Raw genomic sequence first — 11,476 nt, 5'->3', positions numbered from 1 at the left:
GGGAATTGGCAGATGTAGTTCCTACACCACTCTCCATCACATTTGATAAGGTATTGCAGTCAGGTGAAGTTCCTAGAGTCTGGAGAAAAGGGAATATCACATCCATTTAAAAAATAATAATAAAGAGAACCCTGGGACCTACAGGTCAGTAAGCCTCACCTCAGTGCCTGGTGGGAAATCAGGGGGAAATCATGCCTGACTAATTTAGTGACTTTCTGGATCCATACCAGTGGATAAGGGAAGAGCAACTGATGTCATCTCCTTGGGCTTCTGCAACGCCTTTGAAATGGTCCTCCACAACATTCTAACCTCTAAATTGGAGAAGTGGATTTGATGGATGTGTTGATACATGGATAAGGAATTGGCTGGATAGCTGTATCAAAAGAATTACATCCAAAGGTTCAATGTCTAAATGGGAAACAGGAATGCATGGTGTCCCTCAGGGGTCTGTGCTGGGACTAATATTGATTAATATCTTCATCAGTGACATAAATAGTGGGATTGAGTGCACCCTCAGCAAGTCTGTGGATGACACCAAGCTGAGTGGTGCAGCTGGTTCTCTAGAAGGGAGGGATGCCATCCAGAAGAACCTTGAAAGGCTTGAGAAGTGGGCCCATGTGAACTCCATGAAGGTGCTGGAACACCTCTCCCGTGACAAAAGGCTGAGAGAGTTGGAGTTGTTCAGCCTGGAGAAGGGAAGGCCGAGGCAAGACCTTATTGTGGCCTTTCAATATATGGAGGAGGCTTACAAGAAAGACAGAGAAAGACTTTTAAGAAGGGCCTGTAGTGATAGGACAAGGCACAATGGTTTTAAACTTAAAGAGGGTGGATTTGTATTAGACAAGAGGAAGACATTTTTGATGAGGAAGGTGGTGGGACACTGGACCAGATTGCCCAGAGAAGCTGTGGATGCCCCATCCCTGGAAGTGGTCAAAGTCAGGTTGGACGAGGCTTTCCCTTGATTGAGTGGAAGATACCACTACCCACAGCAGTGCAGCGGGTGGGGGTGTCAGTCTAGATAATCTTTGAACGTCCCTTCCAATGCAAATGATTCTATGAATCTTAGCAGCTTTCGAGAGGATGTTACATTTCTAACTCTGTTTACAGTTTAGTTTTGTCAGAGAGACCTAAGAGACCAGATGAAATGTGATGTATAATTTGGAATCATCTGGGAGGGAAGAAGAGGGGGAACTTGGCTCAAACCTTGCTTCACTTTATTAGATGAATTTCTGTCATGAGTTAAAAAACAGGGCTATGAACTTACTACATAAGTATGTGTCTACTTATTTTTTAAAAATCCATTTTTAAATGGGTTCTGACATTTTGCCAAGGAGAGCCTGAAGACAAGGAGACAGACAGCAAAAGACAGGGGTAAATATTATATGTAGTCACAGATTCCTAGGCAGAAGTAGCTAATTATGGAGCAGGGTTACAGCAAGAAGCTCTAACAATTTTATCTAATGAAGAAAAGCAGAAACAAAAACTCAGCTTTCCAGAGCTGGACAACTCATCAGGGACTGCATGGGGATGTCATTTGATGAAGCCCAGGATTGTCCAGTAACTTCATGGCAGAGGGTCTGCAAGTGGTAATAACTCCCAGGGGAGGCTGTGATACAGTCAGGTTCCCAAGGACTGAACAGACTGAAGAACTGGATTTTCATGGCAAAACAGGTTCAGGGAGCTCTGCAGCAGGTAGTGCTAAACTGCCCTTTTAGTAAGATCCTGGGCACTTGCCTGTGTACTCAGAGAGTGATAAAGCCAGCAGCAAATGCTACACCAAGTGTCTTTCCTTACCAATGCAGGATGCAACTTCCTTACTCTCAAAATCTCCTGGAAATGACAGAGGACCTGCCTACAGAGTGCCCAGTTTCTCACGATATCCCACAACAGTTCAGTCATGGGCCCTGAACTTCCCTCCCTGGAAGGACCAAATCGGCCTTAGGAAAGGGAAAAGCATAAATTCAGCCGTGTCTTCCCCACTGTACTCCAGAATTATCTTCATAGCCCAACATAGGATACTGTCAAGTTCCTTGTGAGACAGGACACTTGTTACTGGTTTGAGCCTTTAGGATGTCTTCTTCAGAGTCTTGGTGTTTTCCTTGCCTCATTTGGGTTTCCTTTAGTCCTATGCTGAAAACACTGCGCATGAAGAACACGGCAGACTACAATACTTCCATCTGCCAGTGAAGGGCTGCTGAAACAGTGATTTCTCTGCTAGCAAACGCAACATCTGTATCTGTGGCCTGTGCAAAAATAGAAACTGATTATTGATTAATCTTTTGTTGACTCTTTATGAAAAAATTACATTATATATAGCCACTCAGCTTGTAAGGGGGGGGAAACTCAAACACAACAAACAGCGTCCATGAGAGGGCAGCAAACGCTCAATACTGGAAACTTTTTCAACTTTTGTAATCATACTCAGGTCGAACACCAGCTACCGAATGATTTTTGTTGAATACTGTTTCTTGTTTTAAACAGTAAAACTTCAGAAGATTTTCCTCCCCAAAAGAAGGCAAAACCAGAGCTGAATACCTTCCCATGAAGGAAAAAACCCTCTTCTTTTTACATACTTAATTTTTCACTCTCTAAAAAAAGTAGCCACATTATTGTCTATGCTATGACATGAACAGAAAGTACTGTAAAAATAATATTTTTCTAAAAGAACAGTTTTACCTTAAAAAAAAATAAAGTGGAGCATGTAAGGGTTAAACTGTCGATTAGTGTCCCTTTCCTGCTAAACTCTCCTTGAGAGAACATTCAGAAAGGGCGAGAAATGGAGACGAGAAAGAAATTCAAGGAGGGGTGGAATTTCTCAGAAACACGATTGGACAGATTTTGCTGCATGATGATCCATTAAAAAAACATGAGAAGCAGCTGTTTAAAATACTCAAGCCATACAGTGAGAATCAATGCAACCCAGTGAAACTGCAATACATTACACATACCCATATTTTAAAATTACAATTGCGGTAAAAAAATCAAAGAATTATTTGGGAGATTCCGTAACCCGGATACCTTTCTGTGATCGAGGTTTTATTTCTAAATGATCACGACGTATCAAAGGCTTTGAAAAATATATAAACTGTCGTATAGAAAGGCCTAATGCCTTTGCTATCAGAAAAACCCGAACGTACCGAAAAAGGGCAGAAACACGTAATCACTTGTGCGGCGGAAAGGGAAACTCGCCCGAAACTCGCATCTTTGTGCTAGAGCGGGGCGGGCGATGGGGAAAGCGGGGGGATCTCCAAGCCCCGCCCCTCCTCGCGGCAGTCCCCAATCAGGTCGGCTCCTAACATATAAAAGACCACACGCCGCCTCATTCTCGCCATTTTCCGAGCTTAGCAGCAGCAGTGCTAGTATTGCCGTCATGTCTGGCAGAGGCAAGGGCGGGAAGGGGCTCGGCAAGGGGGGCGCCAAGCGCCACCGCAAGGTGCTGCGCGACAACATCCAGGGCATCACCAAGCCGGCCATCCGCCGCCTGGCTCGGCGCGGCGGCGTCAAGCGCATCTCGGGGCTCATCTACGAGGAGACGCGCGGCGTTCTCAAGGTCTTTCTGGAGAACGTGATCCGCGACGCCGTCACCTACACCGAGCACGCTAAGAGGAAGACGGTCACGGCCATGGACGTGGTGTACGCTCTCAAGCGACAGGGGCGCACCCTCTACGGCTTCGGCGGCTAAAGCTTCTTGCCTCCCCCCAGACTATCTCGAGAACCCAAAGGCTCTTCTAAGAGCCACCCATTTCCTCTTAAGAAGAGCTGTAACACGTTCCATGAAAGGATACCTGAAACGTCTACTATTCGATTTCCAAAACTTAACGAAAACTGACGCTATACAGTAGGACTAAAAGGCTTTAATATTGGATAAGCGCAGACTAATGTTTATTTTTGCTGGTTTTTGTGAAGTTATTTTGTGCGTGCATGAGATACATGCTTTTTTCTTTGTGTATTCCTTAAGCTCCCTTGCAAATCTTGTACCTCACTAAAAATTCCTTTAAGTGCCCTCTGTAATCAAAATAATGTTGCTTTATTTTTTTTTTTGGAAAAAAAAACCCCAATCTTCACTGATTTAAGCAGAATTGCCTGGAATGTTCAATGTCTTGTACTTTAAAATTTTCATTTAACTGAGTTAACCACTGCAAGGACAGAAGGGAAACCCAGGGAAAAATATAAAAGTCTCCGATATGAATATTTTCTTTTGAACATTTCTAAATAAACACTTTTTTTTGTTATTATAAGCTGTCCTCAGTTCCTTGTCTTTTTTTTAAATTTTATTTTTAAAAGCAATGTCGGGAGTAAATCTAATATAGTTTTCTAGAGTAGATATTGGGGGAGGGGGGAGCATGACAAAATTCTGCTCCTGGCAACACATTTTAAGAAAATGTATCAAAGGGAGTCCTGTGCAAAGGCTTTTCTCATTCTCGCAATTCTCCTGCATTCTCATCCGAGGAGCCCTTCCAAAGTATTGGTGTTCTCTTTCATCGTGGGAGGAAAAACCTGCAAAAAACACTTTTCAGGTTTATATAATACTATTGATAGTCATTGACCACTCACAAACAACAGCGATCAACAAATACTCGCGGTGGCTTCTGGTTTTCTCACAGCCTTAGCGAGTAAGGGTAAATTAAATAATAAAGTAGTTCCACATTTCTTTTAAGCTCTTAGTTTCACAAGTTCATTTTCCAAGTATTCTCAAAGTCGTGAGTTTACTTGACTACTTATGATCTCTCATGCCAATTTTCCTGGAGAAAAGAAAATAACATGAGAAAAATTGCTTAGAAGATGCATCTCGATTGTTACATCTTGTTACGTATTTGTTAACAGCTACAAACTTGCATTATAGCATTTCTTAAGCGTCTGTCTCTCTGTGTTGAGGTAGCAGGCGATCTTTCACTTGTGACTTTGGGGATGGTGTGCATTTACTGCGAGAGAGAGCTCTGTACGGCATTGAAGGAACTTTTTTCCCTTTTTAATCAGCCCGTAAAAAAAAAAAAAATCGATTAAAACAATTTGCGGTTTTAAGAACAGCTCCTGAATTTGAGCCTCCACAAGGCTTTTAGTCTGCCAGGAGCCTGGCGGAGAAGGAAAGCCGGGGAAGCAGAAGAGAGGCGAGGGCTGTGTCTGAAAATCCCCCCCCAGGCCTCGGACTCGCCCCGAGGGAGTCGCGGCTCGGAGCCGGGGGGGGACGGGGACGGGACGACACAGCGGGGGCGCGGGCAGCGACGGATTCGGCTTTTCCTTGGGCCCAGGCGGGGATTTGCACGGTAGCCAATGAGGTCTCGCTTCCTGCCGTCCAATCAGAGACGAGGCAGCCCTATAAATAACGGCACTGCGCAGCTTGTTTCACTCGCTCCTTTGGTTTTTAAGGAGGGAGAGCAGTACCCGATTGCCTGAGAGCGATGGCGCGTACGAAGCAGACAGCGCGTAAGTCGACAGGCGGGAAGGCGCCCCGCAAGCAGCTGGCCACCAAGGCGGCCCGCAAGAGCGCGCCGGCCACGGGCGGCGTGAAGAAGCCGCACCGCTACCGGCCCGGCACGGTGGCGCTGCGCGAGATCCGGCGCTACCAGAAGTCGACGGAGCTGCTGATCCGCAAGCTGCCCTTCCAGCGCCTGGTGCGCGAGATCGCGCAGGACTTCAAGACCGACCTGCGCTTCCAGAGCTCGGCCGTCATGGCGCTGCAGGAGGCCAGCGAGGCCTACCTGGTGGGGCTCTTCGAGGACACCAACCTCTGCGCCATCCACGCCAAGCGTGTCACCATCATGCCCAAGGACATCCAGCTGGCCCGACGCATCCGCGGAGAGCGCGCCTGAGGCTCTTGCTGCCACCCTTCCCCCGGTTCTGGTAGACGCCGAGGGAGCCCACACAGACCCAAAGGCTCTTTTAAGAGCCACTACATGAACAATAAAAGGAGCTGTAACGCTGTTTTTAAGTGGGTGCGCTTTAGAAATAAACACTGTTTCCTTAAAATTTTAGATTTTATTATTTTGTTTTATGATCCCAGCTATCTTTTTTTTTTTTCAGTATTTTGCTACATTTCCTCCGTATAAACTTTCATCTTTCATAAATCCCACCAGGCTCTTAAATTTCCTGCTCTGTAATTCGCCGGGATGTTTTGCAAATACTGAAGGGCAGAAACGGGCACTTCATGAACACTGGGCGGGGCAGGAGATACAAAATTGGAGGGGTGTGGCAAATATGTTAGTTTAAGGGCGGTGAGCAGAAAAGGTCAGGCAGAATGGAGGTTTGTACATCGCTGTGACTACGCCGGACTCGAAACAGCTTTGAGGGAGAACGGATGGGCGTGGGGGAGGTGGGCCGGGGCATGGCTCTGTCTGGGATGGGCCTGGACTCAGGAACTCCGCGCCTTAAACTCTCCCGGCCGGCTGGGGCTAGGCAAGAGCAGAAATTTCCCGCTGCTCACTGGGACCGTGTTACTGTTGAACCTAACTAAAGAGGTCTACAGGGGGCAGCCCCCTTTCTCCAATGTTTGTTAATGGCAGGAGCAAGAATATCTGTGTCAAAATGATGTATGACCACGCTGGTGAGATGTGGCGTGAGAGGCTTCTTTCTCACAGCACAGAGATATACCTAAAGAGGCCAAGAAACTCTGATCGAAATGTACTGTACGCAGGAATAACTATCAAGTTTGTCCGGATTTCTTAATATTGAGAATAAAAAAACATTCATGTATTAACCGAGTTTGGCTTTTGTTTTTTTTTGGTTTGGTGTTTGTTTTTTTTTTTTGATGGTTTGTTTTGTTTTTTTGGTTGTTTGGGATGTTGGGTTTTTTCTTTGGGGGGGGAGGGGTATTTTTATTAAGAGTTTTATAAAAATCTTGGAGTGGAAATTTGTGTATTCTTCCAATACTGAGTGAACACGTATTTGTCTTTGAATTTGTACTTCCCCACTTAGTGATCACAACCTTTTATGCAGTCAGAAAACATGTTGAGTTGTCAGCTTTCTGCAGTAAGATTTCTAGTATTCAGAAGATACCGGCAGGATATATCTATACATGCATGTAACTTTTAACGTTCCTTTGCTTGAATCGTTACGGAGATATGCACACAGCAGTGACCAGTCTAACGAGAATGTGAGCATTAAAACAAGGAAGTTAAAAATTAGGCCTCAGCTTCATATCAGAGAGTAGTTGTTGTTTCTCCCATTATTTTGAGAAACACCTTCCCGTCTTCTCCCTGTCTGCCAAAGCTCATAGTTACTACCTGGGATGTACCAGCCCTGAGTGCTGGGTAGCACTGAGGGAAGCTATTAGGAGGCAGGGTGGTCACTTGTTGTCATTAGAAGCTCCTGAGACCCATTTGCACACTTTCTCTTAGCCATTTCTTGCTGCATTATAGACGCAATCTGTCAGAGACAGCACTTGGATAAGAAAAAAAAAGGTGCAAATACTTGGCAATACTTGCAAATCAGCCAAAATTAAGGTTTGTTTGGGGGTTTCTTTCCCCTCCTTTTTTTCTCCTTTCCTTTCTTTTTCCCCTCCCACATAAATCCTCTCTACAAGTTTGCTGATCGTCATGGCCTTATTTTGAAACCAGGTTGAGTTGGAAGTAGAGAGGTGCAATGTTACCAAGTGATGAATGCAACAGCTGTGCCGTCTGTGGTGAACAAAGGAGCTAGTCCATTTTTTGATTTTTTGCCTTTCAAACACAATGTATACTTTTTTATTTTTTTAAGATAGATTCCACCTCTAGTTATTTGGACGTAAATTAAACATTTTTCTGAGTTTGCAGTGAATCAGAATAAAAGAAACTCAAATGATACAGAAAGGAAATATTGGCAGGTTTGCAAACTGAAGTTTTATACTATAGCATAACTAAGGTTTCTCCTTGTTTTCAGAGGCAGCATGATGTGAGAAGAGACTTCGCATTTAGAGCTTGGGGAGTGAAGGAAACCTTCCAATAGGCCATAAAGGTTCTGTGTTCTCTTAAAAATCAGATGACAAAAGCATAACCTCAGTTCTTGCTTCTATTGCTGCCGTTGTCCTAGAGGATATTGAATGTTAAGTAGACAGAGAAAAAAAAAAAAAAGGAAGAAAAAAAGGAGAAAAGAGGAAAAAGAAAGAAAAAAAGGAAAAGAGGGGGAAAAGGGGGTAAACAGTCTTATTTCTAACAAGTACCACCTTGTTAATGTGGTAAGATGCTACCCAGTCCTTTTTATCAATTTTACTGGATAGCACTGAAGCATTGATACATGACCTGGGAACACAGACAAGATATTGACTACTTATCAATCACGATGAATAATTTCCTCATTCGCTTTTGAGAACACATTCCCCAGACTGGTAACAGTGAGGGCGCCTGTGTGTTCACGGAATATGGTTGGTTTTCTTCACCCCTTGACCTTACTCTTTATTTAATTACAATTGTAACAAGTCTGAGGTTTTAGCAATTTTAACCTCTGCTAACCTCAGTGGTGCCTAGCTACAAACTTTCATTATAGTCAATAATACACTGCCAACGTGGACAACAATTAGGGTACTGAAAACTTACAATGTAGCCAGACATACAGTTAACTTTTTTAATTATAATCATGTAATTTCTTTCAAATTAAATTTATAGGCATAGTCTCTGTGCTATTCCAGCAGGAGCACTTCCACTTTCGACTTCTTAAAAATTATCACCCCTTACTCTGCAAATGGTGATGGATAGGATAGGATAGGATAGGATAGGATAGGATAGGATAGGATAGGATAGGATAGGATAGGATAGGATAGGATAGGATAGGATAGGATAGTTCAGGGCACTACAATAATCATCGAGTCCAACTGCAAAGCAGCTTCCTTTATTTAATCTACCATATCGTATTGTTGGAACCACAAAAAAAATAAAGCCAGATGGATAAAGCCGGATGGTGCTGGGGCAGAGAGGACTGGGAAAGAGACAGATGTGGATGGATACTGAGAGGAATTAAAATTTGTGAGTGAAGGAAAAGCATATATAAGTGTGTTTATACATATGGAATGTGTACATATATGTGTGTATATACGTTCATACCTACATCATTATGCTATGAATATTTCTTGTACCTACCATGTTTTACCTCCTGTGTAGTGATTCTGAAACACCTATGAAACTCCTTTGTGCCACACTCAAATACGTGAATTTTCAGTTCAGACTGATTTGTCTGGTAACGTTTACAGAAGTGTATTGGACTAGCCAGACTCCATTATCAAGGGCAGAGGAAAAGATGCTATGACAACACAGAAGCAAAAACAATAGGAATCTGCATGTTTTATTTGTGAATGCATAGAAAAGATGACTTCTGAAATACTAGAATAGCAAGACTCTGCAAGACTTGACACCATCAAGCAAGAAGTTAAAGTGAATTTTAATTTCCCAACTAGAAAACTTCATTGAATCAACTAAATTCTAGTTATTTTTGACCTCCTAACCCCCCTCATGTGTATTCCTCTACAGATTCCACCTTCTTTGTATCATCAAACACAAAATGCTTGTCCTTAAATTCCTCAAACCATACAAGCATGTTTCCTACAGGCATCTCGCCGGTTACAAAGCTGCCCCAGCCTGACAGCCGCTCCTTTTCCCCCAGCTGTTTTAGTCCCCCAAAAACTCCAGGAAACTTTCCCCGAGATTCTCTTTGCTTTTTCCAAGCTCTCCATCATCCTCTACTCCAGGCTTTCCTCAAATTCATAAAGCAAACAAGGAAAATTAAGAATGTAAATGACAATTAAACAAATTTATTAAATATCCTATTTTTATGCCATGCATCAGGCTTATCTTCTTAGCACTTTTGGTTTATTCATCTCATACTTACAGAGGTAGGGCTCTCAGATATCTAATACAGTATTAGGATTTTTAGAGTATATCCTAGTAAGACCAATGACAGAGTATATTAACATCACTTCTTTAATAAAAGGCTCTTCAAAGCTTATCTTTGAATACTAACTCAGGTTCCGCCTTCCACATTTCTTAAAAGTAAAAACCTGCAGTATTCCATAAAAGCATTACAAAATAAACTATTTTACTGGAAATACCAAGTCGAGGGAGGGGGAAAAATTATTATAGGCTGTCTTGTTTTGTTTTTTAAGATTATAGGTCTTGTGATTAGTTTTAAATGAAAGCTTTATTTACCTTAGCAGAGCCTTTTTTCTGATTTGTGCAGTTACTTCTTCTATAAAGTCAATTCATAAGCCCCTCATTATAACAGCATGTAACAGACTGCTTACAACACGTAGTTTAAGAGGAAGGCTTGTAAAGCTGTTTCCACTGGAATTGCAGTATCTGATTGCTAAGGCCTCTTGACAAGTGTCCAGAGGAATCAGCACACAGAGCTGGGGAAGAGCAGGAGAGAAAGAATTTAAATACTAAAAAAAAATATTAAATGCTAAGAGTATTAGCACTTACAAAACAGTCCAAAAAAACTACACTACCTTAAAAGAACTTCAGGATAATTTAGTCTTTATCAAAAAAGAATGTGTCACAGCTCTCTTGTGCAATGTGGTGGCTCTTAAAAGAGCCTTTAGGGTGCAGGGATGAAGGATCACTGAGGGGTGGGTCCCTGTAGCAGAAACCTCAGGCGCGCTCTCCGCGGATGCGTCGGGCCAGCTGGATGTCCTTGGGCATGATGGTGACACGCTTGGCGTGGATGGCGCAGAGGTTGGTGTCCTCGAAGAGCCCCACCAGGTAGGCCTCGCTGGCCTCCTGCAGCGCCATGACGGCCGAGCTCTGGAAGCGCAGGTCGGTCTTGAAGTCCTGCGCGATCTCGCGCACCAGGCGCTGGAAGGGCAGCTTGCGGATCAGCAGCTCCGTCGACTTCTGGTAGCGCCGGATCTCGCGCAGCGCCACCGTGCCGGGCCGGTAGCGGTGCGGCTTCTTCACGCCGCCCGTGGCCGGCGCGCTCTTGCGGGCCGCCTTGGTGGCCAGCTGCTTGCGGGGCGCCTTCCCGCCTGTCGACTTACGCGCTGTCTGCTTCGTACGCGCCATCGCTCTCAGGCAGCAGAGCCGCTTCCTAAGACCTGTACAGTGCAATGACACCGCTCCGCAGCCGTGGCGGCTTTTATAGCATGTTCTCCTCTCTGATTGGCTGGCAGCAACGCTCCTTTGTTAATTGGATGCTTTCAAATTCGAAAAGCCCGCCTCGAAAGCGCGCGTTTTCGCCAAGCGCACAACGGCCCTCCCCCCCCGCCCCCCTCCTTGCACCCACCGCTCTCCTTTTCGGTTTTATCTCTTTCTTATGGCGATTTTCGTAGCCTGTCTTGAAATTGAATAACGTTAGGGAAAATTATTCAAAAGGGAAACGGGTAATTGCAAAGTTACCCTGTCCTGAATGCGTGTAAGAGTTATTGTTTATTTTGTTGTAATTCCCCAATACTTGAGCTTTGAAAAACAAACGTTGTATGTTTTTTCCTCAGTAGAAGTCCTTGTAACCGTATTTTGGGTTTTGTTTTTTTTTTTTAACGGAGTAATTTTCATTTGGAAAGAGTAGAAAGTAATACCGT

The 11,476-nt window shown here is 43.9% G+C and overlaps 3 protein-coding genes across 3 annotated transcripts; 2 read left to right on the top strand and 1 right to left on the bottom strand.

Annotated features, from left to right (window-relative positions):
- The first annotated feature begins 3,346 nt into the window (after nucleotides 1–3,346).
- LOC141737734 (histone H4) lies at nucleotides 3,347–4,238 on the top strand. Its single transcript, XM_074572683.1, has one exon. The coding sequence runs from the start codon at nucleotides 3,371–3,373 to the stop codon at nucleotides 3,680–3,682; it is 312 nt and encodes a 103-aa protein (XP_074428784.1). The 5' UTR covers nucleotides 3,347–3,370; the 3' UTR covers nucleotides 3,683–4,238.
- A 1,100-nt stretch (nucleotides 4,239–5,338) lies between these two features.
- LOC141737733 (histone H3) lies at nucleotides 5,339–7,362 on the top strand. The gene has a single exon (XM_074572682.1). It carries the CDS (start codon nucleotides 5,400–5,402, stop codon nucleotides 5,808–5,810), a length of 411 nt encoding a protein of 136 aa, XP_074428783.1. The 5' UTR covers nucleotides 5,339–5,399; the 3' UTR covers nucleotides 5,811–7,362.
- A 3,188-nt stretch (nucleotides 7,363–10,550) lies between these two features.
- Nucleotides 10,551–10,961, bottom strand: LOC141737732 (histone H3). Its single transcript, XM_074572681.1, has one exon. It carries the CDS (start codon nucleotides 10,959–10,961, stop codon nucleotides 10,551–10,553), a length of 411 nt encoding a protein of 136 aa, XP_074428782.1.
- Between the last annotated feature and the right edge of the window lie 515 nt (nucleotides 10,962–11,476).

This window comes from Larus michahellis, chromosome 1 (genome assembly GCF_964199755.1).
Source record: "Larus michahellis chromosome 1, bLarMic1.1, whole genome shotgun sequence".
NCBI classification, from domain to species: Eukaryota; Metazoa; Chordata; class Aves; order Charadriiformes; family Laridae; genus Larus; species Larus michahellis.
Note: the sequence above shows the minus strand (reverse complement) of the source record. Positions and strands in the feature narration are given on the sequence as shown.

Excerpts from the sequence above, each read along its gene's own strand:
- LOC141737732 (XM_074572681.1), bottom strand. The coding sequence starts at position 10,961 with ATGGCGCGTACGAAGCAGACAGCGCGTAAGTCGACAGGCGGGAAGGCG.
- LOC141737733 (XM_074572682.1), top strand. The coding sequence starts at position 5,400 with ATGGCGCGTACGAAGCAGACAGCGCGTAAGTCGACAGGCGGGAAGGCG.
- LOC141737734 (XM_074572683.1), top strand. The coding sequence starts at position 3,371 with ATGTCTGGCAGAGGCAAGGGCGGGAAGGGGCTCGGCAAGGGGGGCGCC.